The sequence below is a fragment of the Eimeria necatrix genome, genomic scaffold, assembly GCF_000499385.1.
Source record: "Eimeria necatrix Houghton genomic scaffold, Enh_scaff21, whole genome shotgun sequence".
Lineage (NCBI taxonomy): Eukaryota > Apicomplexa > Conoidasida > Eucoccidiorida > Eimeriidae > Eimeria > Eimeria necatrix.
The window spans coordinates 95,828-120,502 of NW_013655128.1; the positions used below are offsets into that span (position 1 = coordinate 95,828).

Sequence of the window (24,675 nt, forward strand, 5' to 3'; positions counted from 1 at the left end):
TTATATATATATATATATATATATATATATATAGACTATATATATACATTATATATATATTAATTTGGAGCTTCAGCTTGATGTGAAGCGGAGCTGAAACAAGCCCTTTAAAGCATGGACATTCATTTTTGCAGCTAATTAAAAGGAGGTCACAATGCGATTGTTGAATCTTTTCCGTATATTTAATGTATAAAGCATTGGTTTTGTACATGCATTGCAAGGAAGAATAGTTCCTCCGCGTAATTCGTGCTCCGGTTCTCATTTAGTAGTTAGTAGTTGCACTGGTCGCGAAATATCCGGTGGCTATTAAAAGCGATTAGGTTCCGTATATCAGCAACGAATTAGAAAGGCCCGCAAAGTGGATTTAACGGCTTTCTAGTGTATGTTGAGTGTCTCGAAGTGTCTGGAGCTTCATAAGGATAGCATAGACTGTGAAATAGCGTCACCTGGTTGTTAACTGCCTTTCACTAAGATCATGAATTACACTGACTGAAATCGATTGAGCATTTAAACAAAATAGAAGGGGCGGAGTTGATCAGCAGTTGGAATTTACAGTCTAGTTGGCGAGACCGGAATGCAGAGAGTATGCTTTTGTTTTGTTTCGTCATAGGGCCTGTGTTTCTCGAACTTCGTACCTTTCTAGCTTGTCGAAACTTTGCTCTGATATTTCCTGGATTCATCATGCTGATTTCAACTCAAACTCACGCAGTTGTCTTTCCCCTGCGCCTAAGTTTTCCGACACTGGTGGGTGAAACTACGTTGTTGGCGAATGTACAAGCTTGCAAATAGCGGTGGCCACCGTGTCCACAAAAGCAATTTTTTGAAAACAAATCAGTTATTTTGTGTATCTAGCAAGTACGATATCTGAATTTTCGATGCCTTACTACTGCTAAAATTCGTTTTGAGCCCGCGTCTATCTTCTTCGAATGGTTTGCCTTTAGGCTCCATCGTTATGGCTCTCGGACACTCGCGCTGTGTGATGCGTATGTACAGTTCATTTACCAGCAATGTGAGCAAAATGTGTCGTCAACAAACCTGCATAAAATTTGTGGACAGAGAGTAAGGCCGAGTCTTAATACAAAAGTGTAGCGGTGTTTTCAAATCCCACTAGTCTTGCAGCAGGTGACTTCTAACTCAGATTATCCCTGGCCAGCGTTTGATCTGTAAGGTTTCCGTTCAGTCTTGGATCCAAAGTAATATTATCCAGCTACCCTTGATTTCTTGTTTCCTAGATCGTACGTATCAAAGCGCAGCAAGTGAAATTCAGAAGGTTTCACTGATGGGTGCCTGATTAGTGATTTCCGTGCCTCACAAATGATGCCTTACGGCATACGGAGGGTAGCGGTACTCTTCAGGGTTGCACATATACTGAGCCACTGCTTAGGAGCAACTGAACACCACATCTGCTGAGCCACTGATTCCAGTGGCTCAGTAGATGTGTATCCCTGAGGAGTACCGCTGTGCGTTCGGATGTGGCTTTGGCCCATGCGTCCATGGTTTGCACGCGCACATCTGATTCCAGAAGGTATGTCCTAGCCTCAGTTGCCTCCCGCCTTATGGGGGGGAAGCACACTTCTCCGTAGTACATGCTATTCAGTGTATGAGCTCTGCGGACTCCGGTTTGGCACAGAATTGGATAGAGAACAGTGGGCCGGCAGCGCTCACTACCGCAAGATTTGCTTCGCGCAAGCAGGTAGCCCGTCCTCGCATGAATGTGGAATGACACTTGGATATCAGGCCGTCAGGGCACTTTTGTGACATTTACGTGCAGGACGTAGGTAGCGCGGAAGGCTTTTGCTACCTTCACGTGTAAGAAAACGGGAAAAAGGTGCTTTGCATGTCAGTGAAAATGCATTGAGGTATTAAAGGAAAGTCCCGCGGGATTTTATTATTAAGAAGCTCCTGGTAACTTTGAAACAGAATTATTCATGACTGCGTAAGAAGGAAGAGGCCAACGGTGTTCTTGCGAGCAGCTAGTGTGTTATGCTGGCTTAAAATAATAGACTCGTCAGCTCCTTCTTCAAGAGGCCTCAATTGTTCCCACTGATTCGTTGGATCTCTGTCCACTTTGCAATCCCATGGGTAATTGAAGTGTGTTCGGCACCTGCAAACATGCCGAAAGGTTCTGTTTGTGGTAACCTGTGGCACCTCGTTAAGAGCTCCGCCTCGCGTGGTGCCTGTGGTACGATGTAGGCATCAGGTTATGGCCACGAGGAAACTTTTAAGTAGTGCTCTCGACAGGTTTTGCTTGTTAGTTTGTTTCTTCGCCAGCTGGTACGCTGCGTATACTGGAACCGCCTGACTGTTACTTGGGGATAGCCAAGGCACAAGTTTAGATCATCAGAAGAAGCATACGATCTGCATTGGCAGGCTTCCGACAGAGGTATGCGTCATATTGCTGACGCCAGCATGTACGTTCTGTGTTTTGAATTATTGGGCGGGGGAGAATTCACCAACGTACTGGTCGCGACGTAATACATTGCTCGACCATTTTTCAACTTAGCTGCTGCACTTGTACTTAGTGAGTCTCCCTGTGTCCTGGCGTCCATGCTAGAAAGGCATTTCAGTGCATATGAGCTGATCAGGTGGTTCTAGAGGCAACTTCTCCATGGCATCTCTAATTGCGTCGGAAAAGTGGATACCTGCTTTCGGAAGCGCCAGGCAAAGGACAAGGTTTCGCGGTTTGTCCCAGGTAGCTGAAACCTCTTCGCAATGTTTTCTCCATGATATGTGACTTACAGGTAGAAATTATCCAGGCATATGCGCAGCAATTTATCTACTTGAATGTGAGATTAACCGATGAGGCACCGTCCTCGAGGCAGCTTGATGCTTCTTAGCGACACGCAAGGTACTGTTTTTGCGTGATGTCGCAAGCCCTTGTCCCGGCTCCAGTCCAAGATCCTGATCATAGTTATACACTCAATCACACCCAGTCATAGTTATATGCTACTAATGTGGTAATTGCACTGCACACTATCTTCGCAGGTGTTGCCAGCCAATGCTTTGCAAGGAGGCGCGCAACGTTCGTACCGACGTTCATTGCACTACTGGTTCCAAAGTATTGGGACCGATTGTGGCTGTATCTGCTACGAGGTATGATCTCGCGGATTGACGGTGATCATAAAGCTTCCACTTCATGCAAGTACTCACATGCCAGTTTTTCGCTCAGGGTGGAACATTGGCAGTTGAACCCATGTGCTAATTACAGAAGGTACTGGAGCTCCTGGGAAAGGAAGAGATCCACTGTCTTGACTATTGGGGCATTCCCTAGGTAGCTGTGAATACCGAATAGTCGGCTGATTTGACTGTACTTAAAGGAGAGCGCTTACTGAATAGAAGGGAGAAATTGGCCGGTGTGAATACAGGAAGTTAGTGTCTCAAACTCTTCAGACAGTTCGGCTCACTTCTAGCAAGCTGTGGAGGCTCGCACGCTAGCATTGGGAAGCTTCATATGCAGGGTCACCTGCAGACTTTCTAATTGTTTGCAGTGGGCCGTGCATTTTCATCTTGCTGAACTTAATAGAGACTCGGTCAAGCAGTGGCCGATACAGGGGGTGTCTGGAACCATCGGACGAGATTGCGCGCATCTTGCTCCGTGGTGACCCAGAAAGAAGACGCTGCTGGCACTAACGCATTACAAGTGCTGGCAGTGGACACACAGTCATTCCGTGCACAGCCCGTGAGTTGGATATGGTTCTCTTTTTCCCGCTTACACGTCTTTAACAGTAACAGTGAACACACCGTTATTCTCCGCACGCTGGTATTGGTCTCTTCAATAGTGCATATGCTTGCCCCATTAAGCGTCTACAGCTCTTCCTCTGATTCTGTCAGTGGTACGCTTTTACAATCGATGCCGAGGTGCATATTCCTCAGGCATATAACGCACACTCCTGTACGCTTACACAGGTTGCTGAGGACACGTGTGTGGGCCTGCTGAAGTGGAAGGACGCGTGAAAGGAAGGACACATAAAAATACGTTGCGGCAAGCAGAAAGATATTTTGAAAGCAAGCCGCTTGGCAAGATACACTCTACGCACTGATTTTTTAAAATAGGAACGGCGGGCTGTACCTAGCAAAGGCTGATCAGTCATGGAAACTCTTTTTGAAGAATCCTTCACACCTGCTCAATGGAGAACAGGGTACTGGTGGTCATGACAAACAAATGGCCAAGGCGATGAAGGGACTTACAGACAATCTTGATTAATTCAGGTTGTGGAAAGTATATCATATTGTTCCTGCAAGCCTTAATCAGTGGCGCAGGAAGAACAAGTTCCTCTGTAAGGCGTTAACGAAAAGCTTGTGAGTTTCTGACAAGTCAGGATAGCAGCTGTAGAAGGTAGTGCACGAAAGCATGGCGCTGTTTTGCGTGAGGTTTGGGTGACTGCGGAAATAGCCTGTGTGTTTAAGGTGCCTTTGTTCTGCCAGACGCCTGTTGAGGGCAAACCAAAACATCCACTGAAGCATGATTATAAAGGGCCAATTGTCAGTTGCAGCCTGCGGTGAATTTGTAGAGTTCGTTTGAGCGATGCAGCAAAGTCTCACGGGTAGTGATGGCTCAACCTCAGCACGACACATGGCTGTTAGCCTTAATGTCACGCGGATTGCTACTTCCTGGTAGCAAAACTAGGGTTGCCACAATGAACGTAGCCTGAAACTGATAACTCCCGTTCGTTCCAATTCTACGTGGGGAAATATGAATAATTCCCAAAGCCTCAGCACAGCTATCACAATGAACCTAGGAAGTGTGTACTCTTCATCGTTTCTAGTGCATATATATTTTATATAAAATAAGGAGGAAGGAATGGAAAACGTCTGCTCTCCATAATGGAGAAATAAATGATCCTGAACGTGCTCTCTGATAAGCGCATATATGCTGCTTTTATAACTGAAGCTGTTAAAAAAGAAACATATTGAAGTTATTTTATTTGGTGAAATAGAAAAAGCGCGCACTACCGCTGAGCGAACAGCCTTTTTTACCAGCACTGAGCTATTTTTCCATTAATTTTAATTGAAAGCATTTTTGCCCTCGCGGCCCGTAGTGTTCGTTTTATGTGGCAACTCTATATCTAACGTCCGCGAGCATGCGTCACTCTCTCTGGTAGTTTTGCGCAGTACCCTGCTGAACCTTGTGTACAATGCTTGCTTAAGTTCGGATAACAGCCTGCGGGGGCATCTCACCGAGAATCGTAACAATGTCCTCAGGACGTGAGTCCTCAGCACCCTTTTGGTCAACTGCGTTACATATTCATGATATTAATGGCTTATAGTGTGTGTTTGATGTGAATGTTTTGACACGTGCAACTGCACACTTGATGCTCATGCGCTCGCTGAGAAGTCTACAAAGCTTTGTGAGCGTGGCCTAGTTTTTGCGACGCAGGCATCAGTACACTTGTACACCTCATGCGCACAGAGCAGTCGGGCTGTACCTGAAAGTTCCCGGATGGGGAATTGCTTAACATCTTTTGATTCATGTTATTTTTTGAATCTTGAAGTGTTACAGGGCTGAATGTGCGCCACTGCGGCCTTTGGTATTCGCAGTCCTGCTTTGCTTAGCATAGGGTTGCAGGTAAAGACATGGTGTTCACCATTGTTAACGCATACACATATTCAACGTCACACCAATGAGCAAAACAGGCCGGCTGTTTCCTGAGCTAGAGCCATCTTTAAGTGAATTTACCATACCTGCAATCAGATTGTTCGTTACTCATAAAATTAAAGAGATACTCTCCACCAATGAGAACTGTAATGCGGGCTTTCAAGTGTCTTGTCTATTTCAATCTGGCGATGGAACCGGAGCTAAGGGGCGAATTGTGTCTGCCTTCGTAGCGTGTGAGATCCCAGCGCATCTAGTTGCAACTAGTTTTACAAAGTGTTTTGCTCCCATGAAGTTGGTCCATTGATGGGACTGCTGTACAGTGAGCCCTTTGCTACGCTTGAGTAAGCAAAAACGTCTGAGACGCTGAAACATTATTGCACAGCGCGCGTAATACTATTCTGGCGAAAGACCGCTGTAAGCTTTTACGCCGTTGAAGAAGAAACTGCCAACAAAGTCATCGAAAGGTTTGGGTACTGAAAATTTCTTTGGAAAGCAAGTAGGCCTTGCAACCCATGCCACAGGTGTCGCAAAAACGTTGTCTTCCAATAAGGCTGACATCCAAATTCGCATTTCAGTTGCTCACGACGTCTATGGATAGAAGCGGCACTGTAGCGTAGAGTCAATTGATTGATGCTGTGCTACAGTCCGATGCAAGGCTACTGCTGGATACAGAAAGTATGTTCTATACTGTTGACATATTAGTTTTAACACTTTGTTTTACTCGCAACGAGATGCCTAGCTTCGAAATGCAGCCAGTTTCCTCATTCATTGATAAATAGCCTTACTCGTCACACAAGTAGAAAGGCGCATTCTCTTTGGTGTTGACGGTGTTCCGCCTGCGGCAACGCATGGAGTTGGCGCGTAGGGGGAACAGCTCCGTCATTCGGAAACTTTAGGTGGCGCAGCATTAACACTGAACCACAGCATCTGATTTGCTGTACTTAATAGTTAGTGCGTAGAAGGCTGGCGTGCACGAACTTACGCTTGCATTTTCTCGTGTAGCGCGGTTATTTTGGAAGAATACGTTTCGTTCTTGGCAGTGGTTTAGGTGACTGTCCGTGAAGAGTTTGGTTGAGCTGCTCGAGCACTTCGTAGAGCCGTTGCCCTGAATATACGATAGGAAGCGTCCAACTGTTATTTTTTACCTTTTATTTACGGTCGATTCCGTAGGTTTCAAGCTGATTGCTAATCGCTTCTCAACGCTTGTGTAGGGTGCCAGTAGGGAAACTTCGTTTCCTTCGTCAGCAACTTTCGGAAGATATCCCCATCAACTCATGTTACAGCGAACACTTGGATTCAAAAGAAACACAGGCCCTTATATTCTGTTATACCTAGGCTGTACGTGCCAGCTTTTCCAGGAATTCACATCTTATCTGGCAACAAGAGTTAACAGGCAGCTTCGCTTCTTCTTAAGTAGTCGAGCATGCAGCCCAAAGAATCAGACTCGCACATAACTAACTACTTTCGTGTGTGCGGCTTTTCCACTAGAAATAAACTTGCAGCTGTGGATATTTTGATTTATGCGCTGAAGCTGCATACTGAAACCTGGAGATTTAATTAAAATAGTTTCGAAGAAGGTGGAGATGCCATGATGGCAGGCTGTAAGCGTAACTCTGAATACAATGGCATAAGGTAATTAGGGGAAGGAGCATTCGTCGAGGAATCACACCTTCGAAATTTCTTGCATCAATATGCTTGAGTTGATTGCCTTCTTGAAGTCAGCTTATCACAATCCTGGCATGTAATTATTAGGAGGCAAGAGGATGTCACCCTTTTTCCAACAGATAGTTAGTAGATGTCTTGTGTCTGTGCCTCAGTAAACAAGTATACCAACAGTTCTCGGTAAAAGTGCATCATGCTCTACTGACGATCGTGTTGTAGAACTTGTGAATCGTTCTGTAGAATTGGACACTTCACAAATTTACGTGAGCCGCACAATCTGTACCGTGCAAATCTGATTTATTCGCTTTGCCAACGAACAGCCCCAAGCCTGCAGTAAATAGTTGGACTCAAGACATTCGGAAGGCCTCGACGTCCTCGTCTTAATCTTGTATGTATCTGCTATCGCTCCGCGAGTGGTCTATTTTTTTGGCACATAGCGAGTCAGTGTGACACGTCATCTACTCATGCAATTTTCTTGTCAAGGACAGCCAGCACATGCCTGTGATTCAGCGTGCACGAAGTTTGTAGAAGTCCTCCGCTTCTGTTCCTGCACTATAAGCGTTATCTGCAGACACTGCTACTTGCTTTGATCTAGCAAGTTCGTCCAAAAATCACTTAAGAACGACGTAGCAAGTGAATAGCAACTGGCTTCACGGCTAGAGGCGTGAAGACGGTTCAAGAGCGCGTCCGTCCGCCCTGGCAGTGATGACGGCTTTCCTCGGGCGTGGAGCTTCATAAAACAATGAAGCTCTTTGCACTTTCGAGGTGGTTCCCGTTCCTTTTTTCACAACTTTAGTTTCTTCAGTCGCTTGAGCGACGGCATCGGCGCATTGAGGCGTCTGCTTTTTATTCTGTTTGAGGCCATTCGGCTATGCCAGCGCTTTATTTCCGTGCTTTATCTTTTGCCTCATGCATAACCGCACTTTTTAGCAAGTATGTTGCAGACTCAGACTAAGCTCGAGCAGAATTCCATGGGCATTTAGAAATATCTTCGTCCGAAAATATCATGCGTGCGAACGAGTCGCTTGCAGTAGTACTCCAACCCTTGCTTTCTAGTACAAGTTTCATGACCGTCGATATTCGCAGTATGTCCGTTGTTGCATTTATGTGCGAGGTAGGCTTCTTCTGGTGCGACAGCTTGTGCGTGACGTTCTAGTTGTTCACGAGCAGTGAATGTTTTGCTCATCCATTAGAACGCACAAAGGGGTTCAATTCTGTTTCTTACACTTCTAGTCGGGACAAAGTTTCAGCGCTTAGTTATGCATATGTGTGGAGCAAAGCTTATAATTTTAAAGATCGCGTACTTGGGGCAGTAGCAGAGGCGATGATTTATACAAGCGGGATAGGCTGTAATTATAGAAGTGCAGTGCTGTGTTGCGGACACAGGGAGTGAGTCCTCGGTACTCACAACTGGAGGTGAGAGTTGTTCATACGTACCTGTCACACTCCAGTGATCTCGTCTCTCATTAGTGGCGCTTTTTCTTTCCGGGGGCCAGTATTTGAAGAAACGCATAAACTTATTTCCTGCACTTCGCCCAGAACAGTCTTTCGTCAAGCGACGGTGATTTGACAGAGTGCTGTGAGCAAAATTTATTTAATGTTTGGGCAGACGCTCCACACAAATACATGTTATGTATATCAAGACTGTGCGCTCAACCTTGTGGGCTAATAGGGCGCGTGCATTGCATTCTACATTGTCATCCGGAGCGATAGTCCAGGCTCTACCTTTTCGCACACAGACGCATCTTCTTTCCTAGTGACGTCTGCAACAATATTGATGCCATGTGATTTCTGTGAGAAGAGTCACGAAAGGTAATTCTGGTTAAGCATTGGACAAACCAGAGGCTACATAACGCTACTGAGCTATCCAGTCAACTTGTGCCAGTACTGTAACACTTTTGGCTTCCAATCACGCTTTGAATGCAGGAAGTGTGTATGGCTCCCATGGTGTATGGGTTGCAGAATTTGATGCCTCTGTTGCATTCACTGTGCAGTGTGATAGCGGAAAACTGCCTAGTCAATTTTTGAAACGAAGGGGCGGTTCGTCAGTGATTACTGGCTACTTTGGCCCTTGCCTACCTGTTTAGGTCGTACTTGTGCACCTCAGGGGCTTTTCCATGCTATTTCCTGGGTTATATGGACTGTTATCAGCCTTACTGTCGAGGAGAAGTCAGTAAAGTTTCGAGCAAACCTTTGTCCAACTCTGCCACCCATCTGGCTACATGTCATCCTCAACAATAATATCAGTTTGCACAGCCCTCGTTGAATGCATAAGGTTTGATCAGTGCAGCTCGATCACCCCGTTCACAGAGTAAGACCAGAACCCTTCTTTCATCGAAAATTCAAATGGCCTTAGCGAGTGCGCTCAGCGGCTGGATAATACTGTGATAAGGCATAGATACAGTTCGGAATGGAAACGCCTCAAAAGAACCCCATCCACTGCTCCTTCCCCCGATGACGCCATGCAGCTTCACAGTCGTCTTAGCTCATTCAAGAAAGTTGATAATATTTTCCTGAATGCTACCAGGTAGTATGATTCCGCCCTTCCATCTCTAATTAGCTGATGTGGCAGCGAGCGTCCCTGTAAGGGTTTCGTAACTTGTGATGTTTATCCCTCGGCACTTGTGATTGGATTTATTGGCTGGTCAAGTTCAATCTGTTCGTTATCGATGGGCCTCATGAGGAACTCAAATCATGGAGTGAATGAATTAAACTTAAATGCATGCGGCAATTTTATTAAAACAGCTCGTGTGTCTTTTCTCTGGAAAATGATGCGAAAATGATGTGTGCACTCTTCTAGGTTTTTGATCGTGTCCATGATGGCTTACTGTTTACTGCCCGCAGTATATAGCACGGCGAAATACATAAACTGATAATAAGTGGAATTCAGCAGAAACTATGCCATTTGAGACGTGAATGCTTTCTTTCCTCACGGTAAAACGGCAGTGCTTGCACGGTAGCCTAATGCGTAGAAGCTACTACACTAGCACGCCGCATCACCACGTGCGCATCTAAGGTAGTGCGTTAATCTCCAGGGAGTGCCTTTCGTTAAAAAGTGATGGAAAATTATATGATTCGCGTGCCCAGGCAAGCCTGCTGGTGGGGACCAGAAAAGAGGCTTGAGGCGAAGCGTTACAGATGGCATTTAGACCTGTGTTTCTCAGCTTGTAAAATGTCCTCTCAGGTCGTTTGGGCAGTTTGTAAGTTGCGTCTTCTTGGCAAACCTTAGTAATATTACTGCTTAGCGCGTTCGATTTGCTCTTCCTGCCGAGAAGTACTAAGCATGCGGTTTCAAGATACAAGCAAAGGTATTGCACTCCTGGCCTGACGACGCATTGTGGAATGTGGAGCAGTATGTAAGCGTCCACTTCACACTGAAATTACATTTTCTGTACGAGAGTGTTCTTCTCATGCGAGTACGAGCCAAGGCTATTATTTGTTGCCAAGCTGGCAGCTCGCACAGTCGGATGCGTCTGCCATGCTGCAAAGGTCGGATGCAAAGACAAACTTTGACTTGCTGTAAGACGGTAAGGTTAGAGGACTAACAGTGAGAAGCTTGGAGAAAATTCTGCGATGATGAATTTCAAATACTGGATCGTTTGTCTGCGGAGCGTTCGTTATGCTTTCTCGACAACTGCCGAAAGGGAAAAATGCCCAACGGAAATTCTATAACTCCTCAACAAGAGGAATTCGCCCTAGCCTGCCAAAAATATTACATTCACGTGGGTAGTTACTTGTTTTATAGTTAGCTTTTAGTGCTGGCAATTCATGGCTTTGGCAAAGGAAGTGAGTTTCCTTGGAGTTCACTGAGTATTAAGTCATGTGGATAAGTGTCTACTCTGGCGTGCCTTTTCTCAGCGCTCTCCTCTCCCTAACCACTGAAACCGCATTATTAAGCTATGTGGATGGGTGCCTAACTCTCGCATGCCTTTAGTCAGTCAACTCGTGTCCCTTTCTCCTGAACCAGCAACAGCAAATGCGATGCTACTATTATCAACCAGTCCTTAGTGTTACTGCGACGTGCCTGGTGAAGCCTGGAGGTTCGCTGTGGGAGAATTTAGGCAGTGCTAACACGCGGGCTCGGGAACTGCCAGTACATTCTGGGTAGCAGTACGTGAGCTCTGCGCCTTTCAATCAGTTGTTCCCTTTTTATCGGCACTGCAGAGGGACTGCACGTCGCAGGACAAATGTGTCATGAATATTGTTTCCTTACTGCATACATCTCGCGTGGATATCTAGATGCAGCAGTGAAAGACGATATGCGCCAGATGACAACCCAGAGTTTCCTGTATTTTTTAGGTGGCGGCGTGTTTTCATGATGCATTTGACGAATCACCCTCCGTATATGACTTCTATGGAGGCGGTGGCAGGTTGTGTGTTCCCACGCAGGCTGAGGCATTGTCGAATTTCTAGAGTCCTAGGGAACGTCTTGCACGCATGTGTCGGGCATGATGTGGCACGGCTACTGTACAGCTCCCTCCACTACTTCGTTGTTGTGATTCTAGGCATAACCATGCAGAGCAGCAGACGACCCGGGGTTGCTCTAGTTCCTTTCTCATTTTGTCCGTGTCTCGTAGCACGCCGCACATCAAAGACGATCTTAAAGGGGCTGACCTGGCATTATATCCTTAATTTCTGTTTGAAAGCGCCTGCTAATTGAGTACGTAAGCTACCAACGGCATTGGAGCTCGAGCACGCGCATACTGAGGCCACTGCTCACTTCAAACAGGGCCAGTTTCCGTGTTGTTCTGTCTCCCTTCAAAAAACAGGAGGTAGGAAAGCAAATGCTTACAGCAAACCCCTTGTTACGGCGTGGTCTATTCTGCGTACTTGTTGTTAGGAGATATTGGTGCATATGCTACAACGCAAGAGAACTATAGGCGTTGGTGGGCTCCGACAAACGGTACGAGCTCGGGCTGTATAGGGGAGGAATTTGTTTACCAGTTTCGCTCTTAAGGCCTTTTAGTGATTTTTTTCATAAGTAATTTCTGCGGACAGGATTCCTCGAAAATTTAAGGGCTAAGCATTCTTTCGATCGCATTTGGAGCACCCAGTATACATGGAAAAAACTGCATTGCTATCTCTCTGTCTCTTGAAGGGCTGCTAATAACAATCTCTTGCCGACGCAGAAACGATCCAGGTTCAGTGTGGCTGAGGACCTCTACGTGCAGTGTCACATCGCATGCATGTTGAAATTTGGACTACGTGCTAGTTGCAGTTTGTTTTCAGCCATCTGCACGGTGCAGAAGCGGCTTCTGGGATACGCTAAAGAACAACAATTGTACTCGAAAACTTTGCTCCAAGTATGACAGAGAATGAGCAGCCGCCATTCTTTCAATGTGTCGATTCAGCGGTCATTTGCTACGGGCAATAAACGCAAGAGGACGTCGCTTCTTCAGGTCGAACCGGTGAGGGTGTTTGTGAGTCGCCACAAAGTGCTTTCGTTTGTTACACTCTTAGCTGGAGTGTATGACTGCTTTCTGAAATCATTCAGAGTTGCATATGCGGGCTCTGCGGCGCTGGGTCTGAGACGCCCCTGGCCGTGCTTACAGATGCCTTTGACCTGCTGTTGTCAGTGCTTATGCCCAGGGCGGATCTGGCATCGGCCTCGCGCCAAGAAGGCAAAATGAGAACCGCTGGTAATGACTCATCTTATGACGCGTATTGCAATGGCACAGAAGCTTCTAGCAACCGCAAGGCAAAAATCCTGGGGTTTTATGTAGCTGTCTATTCAAGCCCTGTATTTCTGCAGGGCGTATGATGCAGGGCAGATAATAGCTGAGTAGTGCGCGACAAGCCCCAAAAGACCCTGCATTTTCCGAAATCTCTATAAACCCCCCAACATTAGCAGAATTCTGACGGCAAAGTATTTCAATTTCGTGTGGCATCCGGAGGAATCACGTTCTGCTTGCCTGTGCAGGCAATAGTAAAGCAGCGCTTCCTCATTCAGGTCTTTTCTGGGAGCTTGCCCGGCTGAGACGTTGCGGAGTAATAGAATCATGACGCTTAGCCAGCCACGGCCTGCTGGACAACAGAAGGGCGAGCAGCTTGGTGGCCATTCTTCCCCCAAGAGTGGCCCAGTTTCCTAGTCGAACTGCCCGCTGTGAGGAGAAAATACATGCCAGATGCCAGAACAACGGCACACCTCTGCGTGTGTCTCATTGCCATTTGCAGAGTGAGCGTACCTTACGTTGTTCGGCACATGAGGCATACGCGCCGGGAGATATTCACGTTCCACTCTTGTCCTTGCCGTGTTTTGCTTACGTAGCATAAAACAAGTATAGGGAATCATTACGTGAACGACTTGACTAATTGTTCGCCTCACTTCAGAAAGACGCGCCGTAAGTTCATGCGCCAGTGAGTGAGTCACACTGCAAACACAGAGAGGCTTGGCCGCCCCTACGCCGCTTGCTTTCTAAATTTGTCTACTTTTCATCCTTAAGATTTCAGCTACAAAAATTGAGGATTTGACGAGTTTCGAGGAAGCCTCCCCCCTCGTTGAAAACGACTTTGCCTTATTCTACTGTTCCCACATCCTCCTTGAATTGACATTATTTCCTCAGCATATCAATGCCATCGCTGTATGTAGCAATCTTTCAAGTTTCAGCACACGGGCCTAGTAGCAGAAAGATGCCTAAATTTGCTGCAATCCTGGGGCACCCTTAATGGCCCCTTTAGCCAAGCTCAGTTATTAACTACACGCACACCGCCAAATGATGCTTCACACGAGAACTCGAGAATATGCAGTGTATGTCAAATCCACAAAAACCGTGCACTGCAGTTTACTTGCTGGGGAGAGCTACAGGACAACGCACTACGCAGCCAACGCAAATGCCGGCTTGCGATGAATAGGGATGCCTAAGGCTTATCAATAAAGCCCTCATATCTCTATTTCCGCACAACAGTAGACATTTTCTCATGCGTAAATCACCCGCATGGGGTCATGGAGTTCTCCAAGATGGTTGCACAGAGAAAGGAATCGTTATGCCGCACTGTCCTTGCAGATATCGGCGTGTGCGTGCGTCGTCGAGTGACTGCAGCTCAAAAGTAAAGCCGACAAAAAAGAATGTCAAAAAAAGCGACGGCGAGTATTTAGAAGCACGATGCCATCATTTTTAAGCCGATGCGAATGCCTTAAGTACTTCGTGCTGACACAGATGCGCTCTACCGCGGCGCCGATGGTGATCCAGTGTTCACGGAGCGCTTTGGTCTGTTGCACTCTCGGTCGCTGTACCTAACGCTTCAGGGGACGAGCGAATATCTCGCACTTTTCGCTATCTGATACATGTCAAAAAAGATTGGACTTCCGCATCACCCTCAAAAACTCTTCTTCATTTATTTCCCCATCCCCATCTCTGTCAGCTTCATCTATCATCTGTACAACGCAAAAACTACACGAACCACGTTTCTTCCCCCAACCTTTTGGTCTCAACTTTGTAGCGGCGGCTAGAAACACATCTACGGAGGCAAGTGAGCTCCCTTTACATGCACGCCTCTTCACGTACGCATAAGCGCCTGCTCGTTTTTCACACCTTTTCTTCTGCTGGCTAAGCGTGGATATGACTACAAGCCCTTTCCGCACGGCCCTCCCTTCATCTCACCTCTTGTATTTCTTCGTCAGTGATGCTTTCGCCGATCTCCTTTGCGACTCTCTTTAAATTCTGTACGCACGAAAAAATCGTCAATGCACTTCGTAAGTGCTAATTGGCAGCAAAATTAAACTCACCAGCCGCAAAAGTGCCATCAATGAAACTGCAGCAGCAGTCTGAACGGCAGGGATAAAAGCCAAAGCAAACCTTAAAAGTGATCTTCCCTGTCCCGTCGTCATCAAACAGACGGAAGGCCTTCAGCATTTCCTCCTTGGGGTCGCGCGCCAGCTGCAGCACAACGCGTGCAACTGCTGCAGATTCTACTGTGGGCTTCTAGGTCTAGCCGTATTTACTGTTACTGCTTTAGGACTCCTCGCCGCTGCCTCCAGGCACGCGCTTGTACGGCGCCACACGGTCCGTCAGAGCGCTAAGCAGCACTGTAGCGCCACTGAACGTAACAAGTATCCATTTCATAGAAATCAATCCCCCACATCAAGCAGATAGGAGTGGCACCCAGGAACTGCAGAATCCCAGCGCCTAGGACGGCAGAAAAAGCAGCGACTGCAACTGGACCGTCCATTCTGCTCACAATCTTCTCAGTCATTATGGAAAGGAAGTCACTGAATTCGATCGTCCCTGTTCCATCCGCATCCACGGAAGCGATGACTTTTCTTATCTGCGAAAACGTCGGGTCGTTCTTTAAGCCGCAACGACTCAGCAGGAGAACGTACCAAAGCAGCAGCTCAAGAATTGCATTCACCCGATGTCAGGCAAGCCCATGTTACTGCGCCTTTTTTTCCTTCATGTTGAGCGGCAGCATCTGTCTGTATACGTCATGCATATAGGTAAGTCCTGCCGCAACTAGACCAGATCTGTGAGAAAGCCACTGCAGCAAGCCCTACGAACTGCTTTTAGTTTGGGCGGCAGCAATGCGCCTCGCTGTTCAGTCAGAAAATACAGTGCGCCGCTGGTGGCATTCGATATTATGCAGGGGAGCCCGAATGTACGGCAGCTCAAGGACGTGGCTTTCTGTCACCTCTCTGTAGTGACGCTGGCATTGTCTACCACAAAATGACTCTCGGAGAAACGGCTTCAGCGCCAGCAGCCACTTCGGCAAAAGCTCACCTCTTCTCTCTTAGCCTCAAACCCAAGCGCTTTCATTGCGACCTTGAGCTCCTTAGCGTCTATGCATCCTGATCCGTCCGTGTCAAACAAATCAAAGGCCTCCCTTATTTCCCGTTTCTGCTCCTCCGTCAACTCCCGGCGGGGGGCTCCCGTTGTACCCCCGCGGGCTCCCCCTAAGCCTCGGCCAGCGCCAGATGGCTGCGCACGACGACTCAGCTGACACACACGCGCAAAACTCATCTCAAAGAGCCCCAGAATGTTGCAGCTGGCGGTGCTGCTGGGCGTCTCGATAGCAGCCAAGAAGATACTTAGCCTGACGTTTCCCCTTCATTGAACATGGGAGGTGAAAAAGAGGTTTAGAGGGCACGGACAACCGATAATGCACGTGGGAGTCGTCGATGCACCCAGGGTCACCTGATACAGTCCCCACTGCTGCGCCACTGCAGCCGCGGCAACACCAGCGACGGCGTAAAATGGAGTTTGCAAGAAGGGCTGCATGGTAAGGTAGCGAACGTTGCATTCCTCACCATTTCTGCTCACTATTACTACCACTCCACCCGTCCTCTCCAACGCCAGGAGCAGCAGTCGCAGGCAGTTGCTCACCGTCTGTCGTTGTTTCGCGCCGCAGAAAAGCCACGAATAATTGTCGAAGCTCACTAAGCACTATAAGCCGCGGCCGCAGTATTCAATGGCCCTAAGACCTTGGGAGGTGGAGGTGCAACGAAGGACAGCCGCAGCAGCGGCAGAGGCAGCAGCACCAGCGCCAGCTCCACGGGCCCCCTCCCATTGCTACACATGCGGGATAAAGTAAAAGACGCTCAACGAATGTCCTTAGTAATAAATGGAAGAGTGGTTATTTCAGGGCCAAGCAAATTTCTTGCCAGCTACAAAGCCGGCAGCATTTGCTGCTGCCGTCGCTGCTAATGCAACTTCTGGTGCTGCAGCAGCGGCTTCAACAATAGCGGCAGCAGCAGCGTTGTCGAAAGTGCGCTAACAGGAGCAACTACGCATCAATATCATCTGTCTTCGGTTGCTAGACCATTTAATATAACTTCTGAATCTTACGCTGCATGCAGCTGCGGGAGCAAAAGCAACAACAGCACGCAATCTGCCTACAGGGGGGGCCTCAATTTTTGCACAACTGGAACGGCAGCCGCTGTAGCTGTGCCTGCCAATTCCGGATGAGTTCATGCATCAGCAGCAACATTTCTTCATGCTCCACTTGCTGCCGTTGCTGTTACCTTCGCTCAGACTTTTTCGGGCTGCTACCGGTGCGGCCGCTCAACAATGATCGCTGGGGCGCCTTAGTTGTCAACGCTGCAGCAACTGCGGCAACGGCCTCACGCATGCGGGGGCATTCGCCATATTAAGGCCATTGGCAGCCTTAGACAAGAGCTTACGGCGGCTTCGACGTCGGGAAGTTTGCTTTCTGGGCTGATGCAGCAGCCATAGCTGCGAACAGCGTAACAACAGAAGCAGCAACGCTGGCAGCGATGCAGAAACTCCCACGTGTAGTTATCGTTGCACGAGGATTCTTGACTTTTTCTCGGCGTTTTCCCGCTACACACAGCAGCATCAGAAGCAGCGGCGTTGGCAGCAGCAGTAGCCATTCAACAAGGAAGAACTAACGGCAGCACTTTCAGTGGGGCTGCATCGGGTGAAAAAAAAGCGGCAGCAACAAAGAGAAAACAAACGGAGCAGACGTCGCAGGGTCAATAGTGATAAGCCAAGCTGCAACAGGAAAGCATAGAGCAGCAGCTATTACACGCTGGGCAAACAACAGCAGCAAGCAGCGGGAGTGTCGTCGTGGCACTGGGGACAAGCGACGGAATCTGTATCGCTCTGTTTGTCGAAGTTAAAGTAACATCTCAGCAGTGTTGCAGTGCAGTAAGCAGCTGAAGCAGGACCAGTAACAGCAGCAGCGGCAGCAGCAGCTACATGTTGCTCCCGTGCGACCAAGATGTCTCCTTCCCCCCCCATATCTATCTTTGGGGGAGTTGAGACGGAAGAGGTCGGGTGCGCGTATTACGGGGATGCGGATTGCCCTTCTCTGGCCGCCTATCTGTTCCAGCTGCTGCAATGGTGGCTGCAACTACTACTACAGAGCAGCAGCTATGTAGCAGGGTCGTTGTCTTCATCACTGTCTCGCATGCCGTCTCAGTTGCTGCAGGTATGTGTCTCGTTAGGTGGTGCTGTGCTTCTTGTGCTTTTCGTATCTCTTATTTATTGGCGCTGCAGGGTAAGCAGGTACAATACCCCGGGTACTCTACGAGGTCCCCAGGGCCCCCCTCTTCGGCACCCGGTGCATGCTTGGGAGGCGTTTGCTTCGGCATCGAGCCCCAAGTACTGCTGCATGTGCAGGGAACTTATTTCGGGTTTTCTTATTTACAGAAATAAGGGATGGGAGTGTTGCATTTGTCGTCGTGCTTGCCATGCCACGTGCCTTGCTGCTTGCGACTCATTGCCCTGCAAAACGCCTGCAGCCCCAGCAGCAGCAGCGGCTGCTGCAGCAGCGGCAGTACATGGAGCGGCAGCGCCACCTGTCTTGAAGCACAGGCTGGTTGAAGGCGCTCTTGCTGCGGATGCAGTCTGTTGTGGCTGTGGCCTTGCATGCAGCAGCACTTTCGGGCTCGACGGGCTGCGATGTTTGTGGTGCGCTCGCACCGTCCACAGCGAGTGTCTGTATCTTCTGCCAACTGCATGCGACTTGGGTCCGTTGCGCCTGCTGATGCTTCCTCCTGCTGCTGTGACACCGCTTCTGTCGGCTGCTGCAAGCCCCCATGTGCTACTGCGCCTTGCTGCAGCGCTGAGAGATGGGGGTGGAGTTTCTGCAGCTATTCGAGGTCTCCGCAGTATGGCCATGTTGCTGCAGCAGAGCGTATCTCGGCAGATGAAGCGCATAAATGCTTCACTCATGGGCTCTCTGCGTCACGCACGCAGCGGCACGCAGCAACAACAACCGCAGCAGCAGCCGCAGCAGGGTGAGAAGCCAGCAAAAGATGACAGCGTTACAGCAGCAACAGAAGGATTAAGAGCTGTTGCTGATAATGCCCGCAGCAACGGGGACACAATCCTAGCAGCGCCTGCCACAGCACCATTGGCGGAGCGTGCAGTGTCTGGGACGCCTCAGAGTAGAGACAGCGGCAGCAGCAGCACAGCTGGTGCTCATGGCATGGATTTAGGGGAGTCAGAAAACGCGGGAACTCCGCGTCGGCAGCAGTTCTTCTTGCAGCAGCACCAGTCACTGGAGCGACAGAGACCTCAAGACATCCTGAGGGCTTTGGGCCGACACTTGGAAGGCTTTAAAGTCCTTGCGGGTGGGGTAGAGAGTAGTGGCAGCAGCACTAGCTTCAGTGGCTGCAGCGATGGAGAGAGCAGCAGCAGCGGGTACAGCAGGAGCTCTAGCAGGATGTCGCGTACCTCCTGCAGCCAAAGCAGCAGCCACAGCAGCGCACAGGGCATTGCGCAGCAGCAGGAGTTGCGACACGACAACAAATTGCGCCACCGTCAGCCTCGAGGCCGAAAGGAGCGGTCGCATATAGCTGAGACGCTGCCTGACTCAAACGGAGCTGCAAGAGCGGAGATCGCAGCTTCTGCTGCTGCTGCTTCAAAGCACGTGAGTAGTAGCAGCAGCAACGGGAAGAAGGAACGCGCTGCTCAGCTACAGCAGGCGCTGGCAGAGATTTTGCCTCCCAAGGCTCCTGTGTGGCGCCTTCGGGCTCAGCCGCTGCGGCACCTGCATGCAGCTGACGCAACACCAGTGTTGGTGTTTGTGAACTGCAAGAGTGGAGGACAAGTGGGGCGAACCCTTTACAAGGAGCTTTTGTATAGATTAAACCCTTTGCAGGTTAGCGAGAGGCGCTTATGGGCCTAGCCAATTTGCAGTATCCCAGCCGCTACCATCTCTAGTGTGCTGCTGCAACATACTGCTGTAGCAAGCTGTTGCCGCTGCGAAGACGTACCTGTCCATCAGTGTTCGCGTTCTTGTGTAGATGTGTAGACACTGTTGCCGATGTTGCAACCATCGTCGTCCTTCATTTCTAGGCGTGTCAGCGCTGTTTCAGGTAGTTGACATACAAGCCGAGGATGGCCCAGAGAGGGCTTTGCACCTTTTCAAGCCTTTAGCGCTGAGGCGAAGACTACGCGTGGTTGTCTGTGGAGGAGACGGCACTGTGGGTTGGGTCATTGACGCAATACAGAAGGTTTACAGAGCCCGTGAGAATCACCAGCAGCATCAGTTGCAGCAGCAGAAAGTTGGGCAGCACCAGAAGGAAGGTCGAGAAACAAGTACACCGAAAGTGCAAGATCTCGACGAGGAGGAGCAGCAACAACAGCAGCATAAACAGCAAGCACGATATGAGCCCGAACGCCAGGAGCAGACGCAGCTTCATGAGGAGCAGGTTAGCCATGCTCCAACGGTACCAACGCATTGTCCAGTAATGAGACATCCAGATCATCCACAGTGCAGGCTGTGCCAGGAAGCATCTGAGGTTAATAATCAGCAGGACAGAAGGCAACAGCATCAGGAACAGCCGAAGCAGCTCTCGCTGCAGGAGCAGCAGAAGATGAAGCAGCCGTCGGCCTTTGTTCCTGTCGCCATTTGCCCGTTGGGCACCGGCAACGATCTCAGTAACGTCTTGGGATGGGGAATGTCTTTCGACGGAGACATCGTCGAGGTATCAGTGCTATTTCTAATGCTGCTTTCGACGACAGTTTTCCTGATGTTGCTGCTGCTAAGATGCAGTTACTTGTATCTGCTTTTCTTGCTGCGCAGCACCTTCTCAAGATTCGCCGGGCCGTTCCTTCAGCTCTCGACATTTGGAATGTTGAGGGTCGGTACTTTTGCTGGCTGGCCGGTGCAGCTGCTTTTAGTAGTGTTTCATTTCATCTGGGGATTTTGAGGTGGCGTCTGCTTTAGGTGCTGAGATTTTTGACGCACGGAGAGTATTCAAATGACTTGCTCACAGTGCTGCCTCCGCTACTTCTGCTGCTGCAGTGTCAGGCAGCAGCGGGCCGATCCTCAGTAGTACGTTTTCCAACTACCTTGACGTTGGTGTTGCTGCACGCATTGCACTGAAGTTTCATAGACTGCGAGAGGGAAATCCGGAACTTTTCCAGTCAAGGGTAAGCGTCTTCCTCTGCTGTTGCTGCGTTTACTGCTACTGCTGCGTTCAATGCTGCTGTCCTGCAGATTTTATAAGTGGCGTGTCAGCTGTTAGTGCGCGTGCAAAGTTGTCGTTGAGTCACTACTGCTGCATGTGTTCTATGCTGTTGCTATTGCTGCAGCTGGGCAACAAGTTCTTGTATGGAGAAGTTGGGTTTAGAGACTTCTTAGGGCCCCGTGCTGCAGCCCTGGAAGTCAGGGGTCTCTACTGCGACGGTAAAGAAGTACCACTGCCGCCACAAGGCGTTGAGGGGATTTGCATAGTCAACATACCGAGTTTTGCTGGTCGGTTCTGCACTGGTGCTGCTTCCTCTGTCTCTTTTACCCCGCAATTCTGCTGTTGTTGTACTTAACGCTAGCGAGGGCAGGTGGGTTTCTGTCGGCGCAGGGGCCGACGCAACTGTACAACAGGTAAACGTCAGTATGAGGCACAAACGAGGGAAAGAACAGCAATGATAGCAGGTAATGCTTGGTGCATGTCTCTTATGTATTATGCAGGCGGGGTAATGCTGTGGGGAGATGCAGAACCACAGCAGCAGCGACAGTTGCAGCATCACGAGCAGTTCGTGTTGCCACAGTCCCATCAAGTTCAGCAGAAGTACTACAGGCGGGCCCGCCTCGCGACTTTAGGCCACGGCGTTTCGACAGATTCGTCCTCTTCTGATCTTGGCATCCGACGTCGCCATTCACAGTCGCACAAACGGCACCGCACCACGGATGCTGCTGATAGTGCTGTGCAGTCCCATGCTGTTGGACCGGAAGGCGCCACGGCAGTCTCCGCTCCTCCAAGTCCGGGACAGAGGCTTGCATCTCCAGCACTCGCAACTACTACGGTTGGAGCTGTAGCGCCAAAGCCGGCGTTGCATCGCACAAAGAAGCATACGTATATGGTGCTGGCTGCAGACACAGCGACAGTTGCAGCGACTGATAACTGCGGAGCACTTAGGAGCGACTGCAGTAACAGCGTTGAATGCGGATATGAGGAGGAGCCGGACGAATTTGCCACGCGGCCAAACCAGCATCGGAAGGGCCCGGAACAAAAGAGGCAGCAGCATCAGCAACAGCAGCATCAACAGAAGCAGCAGCACCAGGGCCGGAGCCGCCGGCCTCGAGCATACCCAGCGTCTCCTCACACGCATACCGCACCAGTCGGCAGAGGAAACAGTTTGGGGTTCAGGGACCAGCAGTACATGAGTGCGCCGCACTTAGGGGCCTTGACTGCCTCTGTGCATCGCCGCCATCAGTTGCAGCAACAGCGTTTTGATCATTGGAGGCCTCAAAAGATCGACGACGGACTCATAGAAGTTGTCGCTTTCAAAAGCCTTTTCCATCTCGGGCAGGTTCAGGTATGCTGGTTCTAGTGTTCTCTGGCGCACTGTAATTCGTAAAGCGCTCGAAGCAGCTAATCCTGTTGCAACTGCCTGTACACTGGTTAGTGTCCCAGAAGTTCAGCCGCCAGTTGTATCATTTGTTGGTTGGTATTTTGCTCCTGCTGTTGCAGGTTGGCCTGGCTAAAGCCTTGCGTTTGTGTCAAGGACGCAGCGTGTGTTTGCACGTTAGCGGATCTCTTCCTCTGCAAGTTGATGGGGAGCCACAGTTACTTGAGGGCAGCTGCCGCATAGCAATAACTCACAAGTAAGACGTCTTACTGGGGACCGATTTTCGTGTGGCTTTTGGCTGTTGTTATTCGGGGCTTCTTTTGTGCTTACACTTGGTTCATCATGAAAGGCTCGGACCGCATCATTCGATGCTCTTGTGTACATTAGGAGAGATTTTTGACCGCATCATTTGATGTTCTTGTGCACATTAGGAGAAAGGTTTTTGAAGTTGTCCATGGTGCAAAGTGTGGTGTGAAGCATGCAAAAATAGGGGCCTCTTCAAAAAGTGTGAAGTCAAACAGAATAAATTCGGTTGTGTATATTGCAGTCTTGTTGAAGCATGTGCATGGCCACGTCCACCACTAGGACGTTTCATAAGAAACCAATTAATGAAATTCTCAGCCTGCACGCTAGCCTTGCGTGATTGCGTAATTTTGTCTTGAATGTATTTTTGTATCGCAGCTGTGTACAAGTGCATGTACAAGTGCGTGCACATGTATCTGCATCCGTGCATATCCGTAAACGCATGCCAGAGACAATTTGGGTGTTTTTGCACAGCCTACGGCATTACAGAGCCTGCAGCATTACAAGGTTTCGTAGGAAATTCAGGGCAGCTTGGAACGTTTTGCTCAAGAGTGGCACTGTGCCTTAAGACGTCTGACTAGCTGTTGTTCATGTATATTCGTTTCAGCTGCCAAGCTCCGGTTCTGGTGGCTTCGGAAAAATCTCCTCGGATGCAGACTCTCTCAGTAGTTCAAGAGGTGATTTCCCATTATTTTTACGCGGGTTCTTGGGTGAAGATTATCTCTAACTGCATCATAATAATCGCATTAAGAAGCCATCGGAATGTCTGTTCGCCAGTGGCGTGCTGCTTGCTCCTAGGTGCTGCATTTCGTATTTGCAAAATGGGTTTCGCTCCCGTATAGGATGCGTCGCTGTTTTTCTCGTGAAGCCTCGCAATCGCATTACCTTATGTATCTCCACAATAGGTTGACTGTGGATGCACTCTACCGAGAGAAATAGGTCTACTCTGGATCCACAATAGGTTGACTGTGGATGCACTCTACCGAGAGAAATAGGTCTACTCTGGAGACAACTGCGGTGTACTCAGGGATGCATATACGTCCTTGAAGACACCTCAGTTGGAGTCTTGTTAAAGTCTGCGCGATTCGAATTACGCCTTCAAACTGCACAGACTGCAACATGTGGGCTTGCATTGTTTTCATGGTTTCTCGTTTTTTCGTGACATGTGGCGCGTATGTGCAGGTGCTAAACCGGGCGCGGGACCGGCGCGTTATCAGCAAAATGCAATGCGCGCAGCTTATGAGCGATTTTCAGAGGACGTTGGGATAGAGCGATCGGCCGAACAAGTAATGGGCACACGTGTAGCCCGATGGTTTTTTGTTACTTTCGCACCGCATTTATGCAGGGGCGGCTACATAGGTTTTCGTGCAGCTTTTTGCATGCTTTTTTTTAAGAAAACTGAGCCGGAAGGAATTACTCGTGGACATTTCAAGCAATTTTGCAAAGCCGTGAGCACTAGAGATGCAGGAATAAAACAAAAGTACACTAAGATACCCAAGATGTCGACACTTCCGTTGTGGACGTAGAAGAGATTACCATGGCTGCAGTTTCTTAATCTGAGGCTGTTGCTGCACATAGCTGGTAGGGTTCTGGGTTGATATGTTTTTGGGGCTCCCAAGGGGAACGAAGGCACGCCAGTAGATTATCACAGCTGCACGTCTACGCTGTAAGGTTCTACAACCATTAACAGTGCTTCGTTGGGCGGGCACCCTGCGTAGCCTCAACTGCCCTGCTGCGGCGCAGTGGAAAGTTTGGGGCTTAGCCTTAGTGGGAGGCAGTCTCTCTCAGTCGCTTGGGCCGAAAGGCGTAGACAGTACGAAAGACACCAAGTTCTTCATAGCGATGCCAATCCCATGA

General features: G+C 49.1%; 2 protein-coding genes across 2 annotated transcripts; one reads left to right on the top strand and one right to left on the bottom strand.

Moving 5' to 3' along the window:
• Positions 1-14,546: 14,546 nt before the first annotated feature.
• Positions 14,547-16,502, bottom strand: ENH_00030230 (caltractin (centrin), putative; the record flags this gene model as incomplete). The annotated part of the gene is made up of 6 exons (XM_013584788.1): positions 14,547-14,633; positions 14,860-14,919; positions 15,055-15,135; positions 15,437-15,523; positions 15,973-16,188; positions 16,500-16,502. 6 exons carry the CDS (start codon positions 16,500-16,502, stop codon positions 14,547-14,549), a joined length of 534 nt encoding a protein of 177 aa, XP_013440242.1.
• Positions 16,503-17,932: 1,430 nt separating this feature from the next.
• Positions 17,933-22,775, top strand: ENH_00030240 (diacylglycerol kinase, putative; the record flags this gene model as incomplete). Its single annotated transcript, XM_013584789.1, has 7 exons — positions 17,933-19,819; positions 20,037-20,648; positions 20,747-20,804; positions 20,969-21,096; positions 21,259-21,352; positions 21,635-22,482; positions 22,638-22,775. The coding sequence occupies 7 exons, from the start codon at positions 17,933-17,935 to the stop codon at positions 22,773-22,775; spliced, it is 3,765 nt and encodes a 1,254-aa protein (XP_013440243.1).
• Between the last annotated feature and the right edge of the window lie 1,900 nt (positions 22,776-24,675).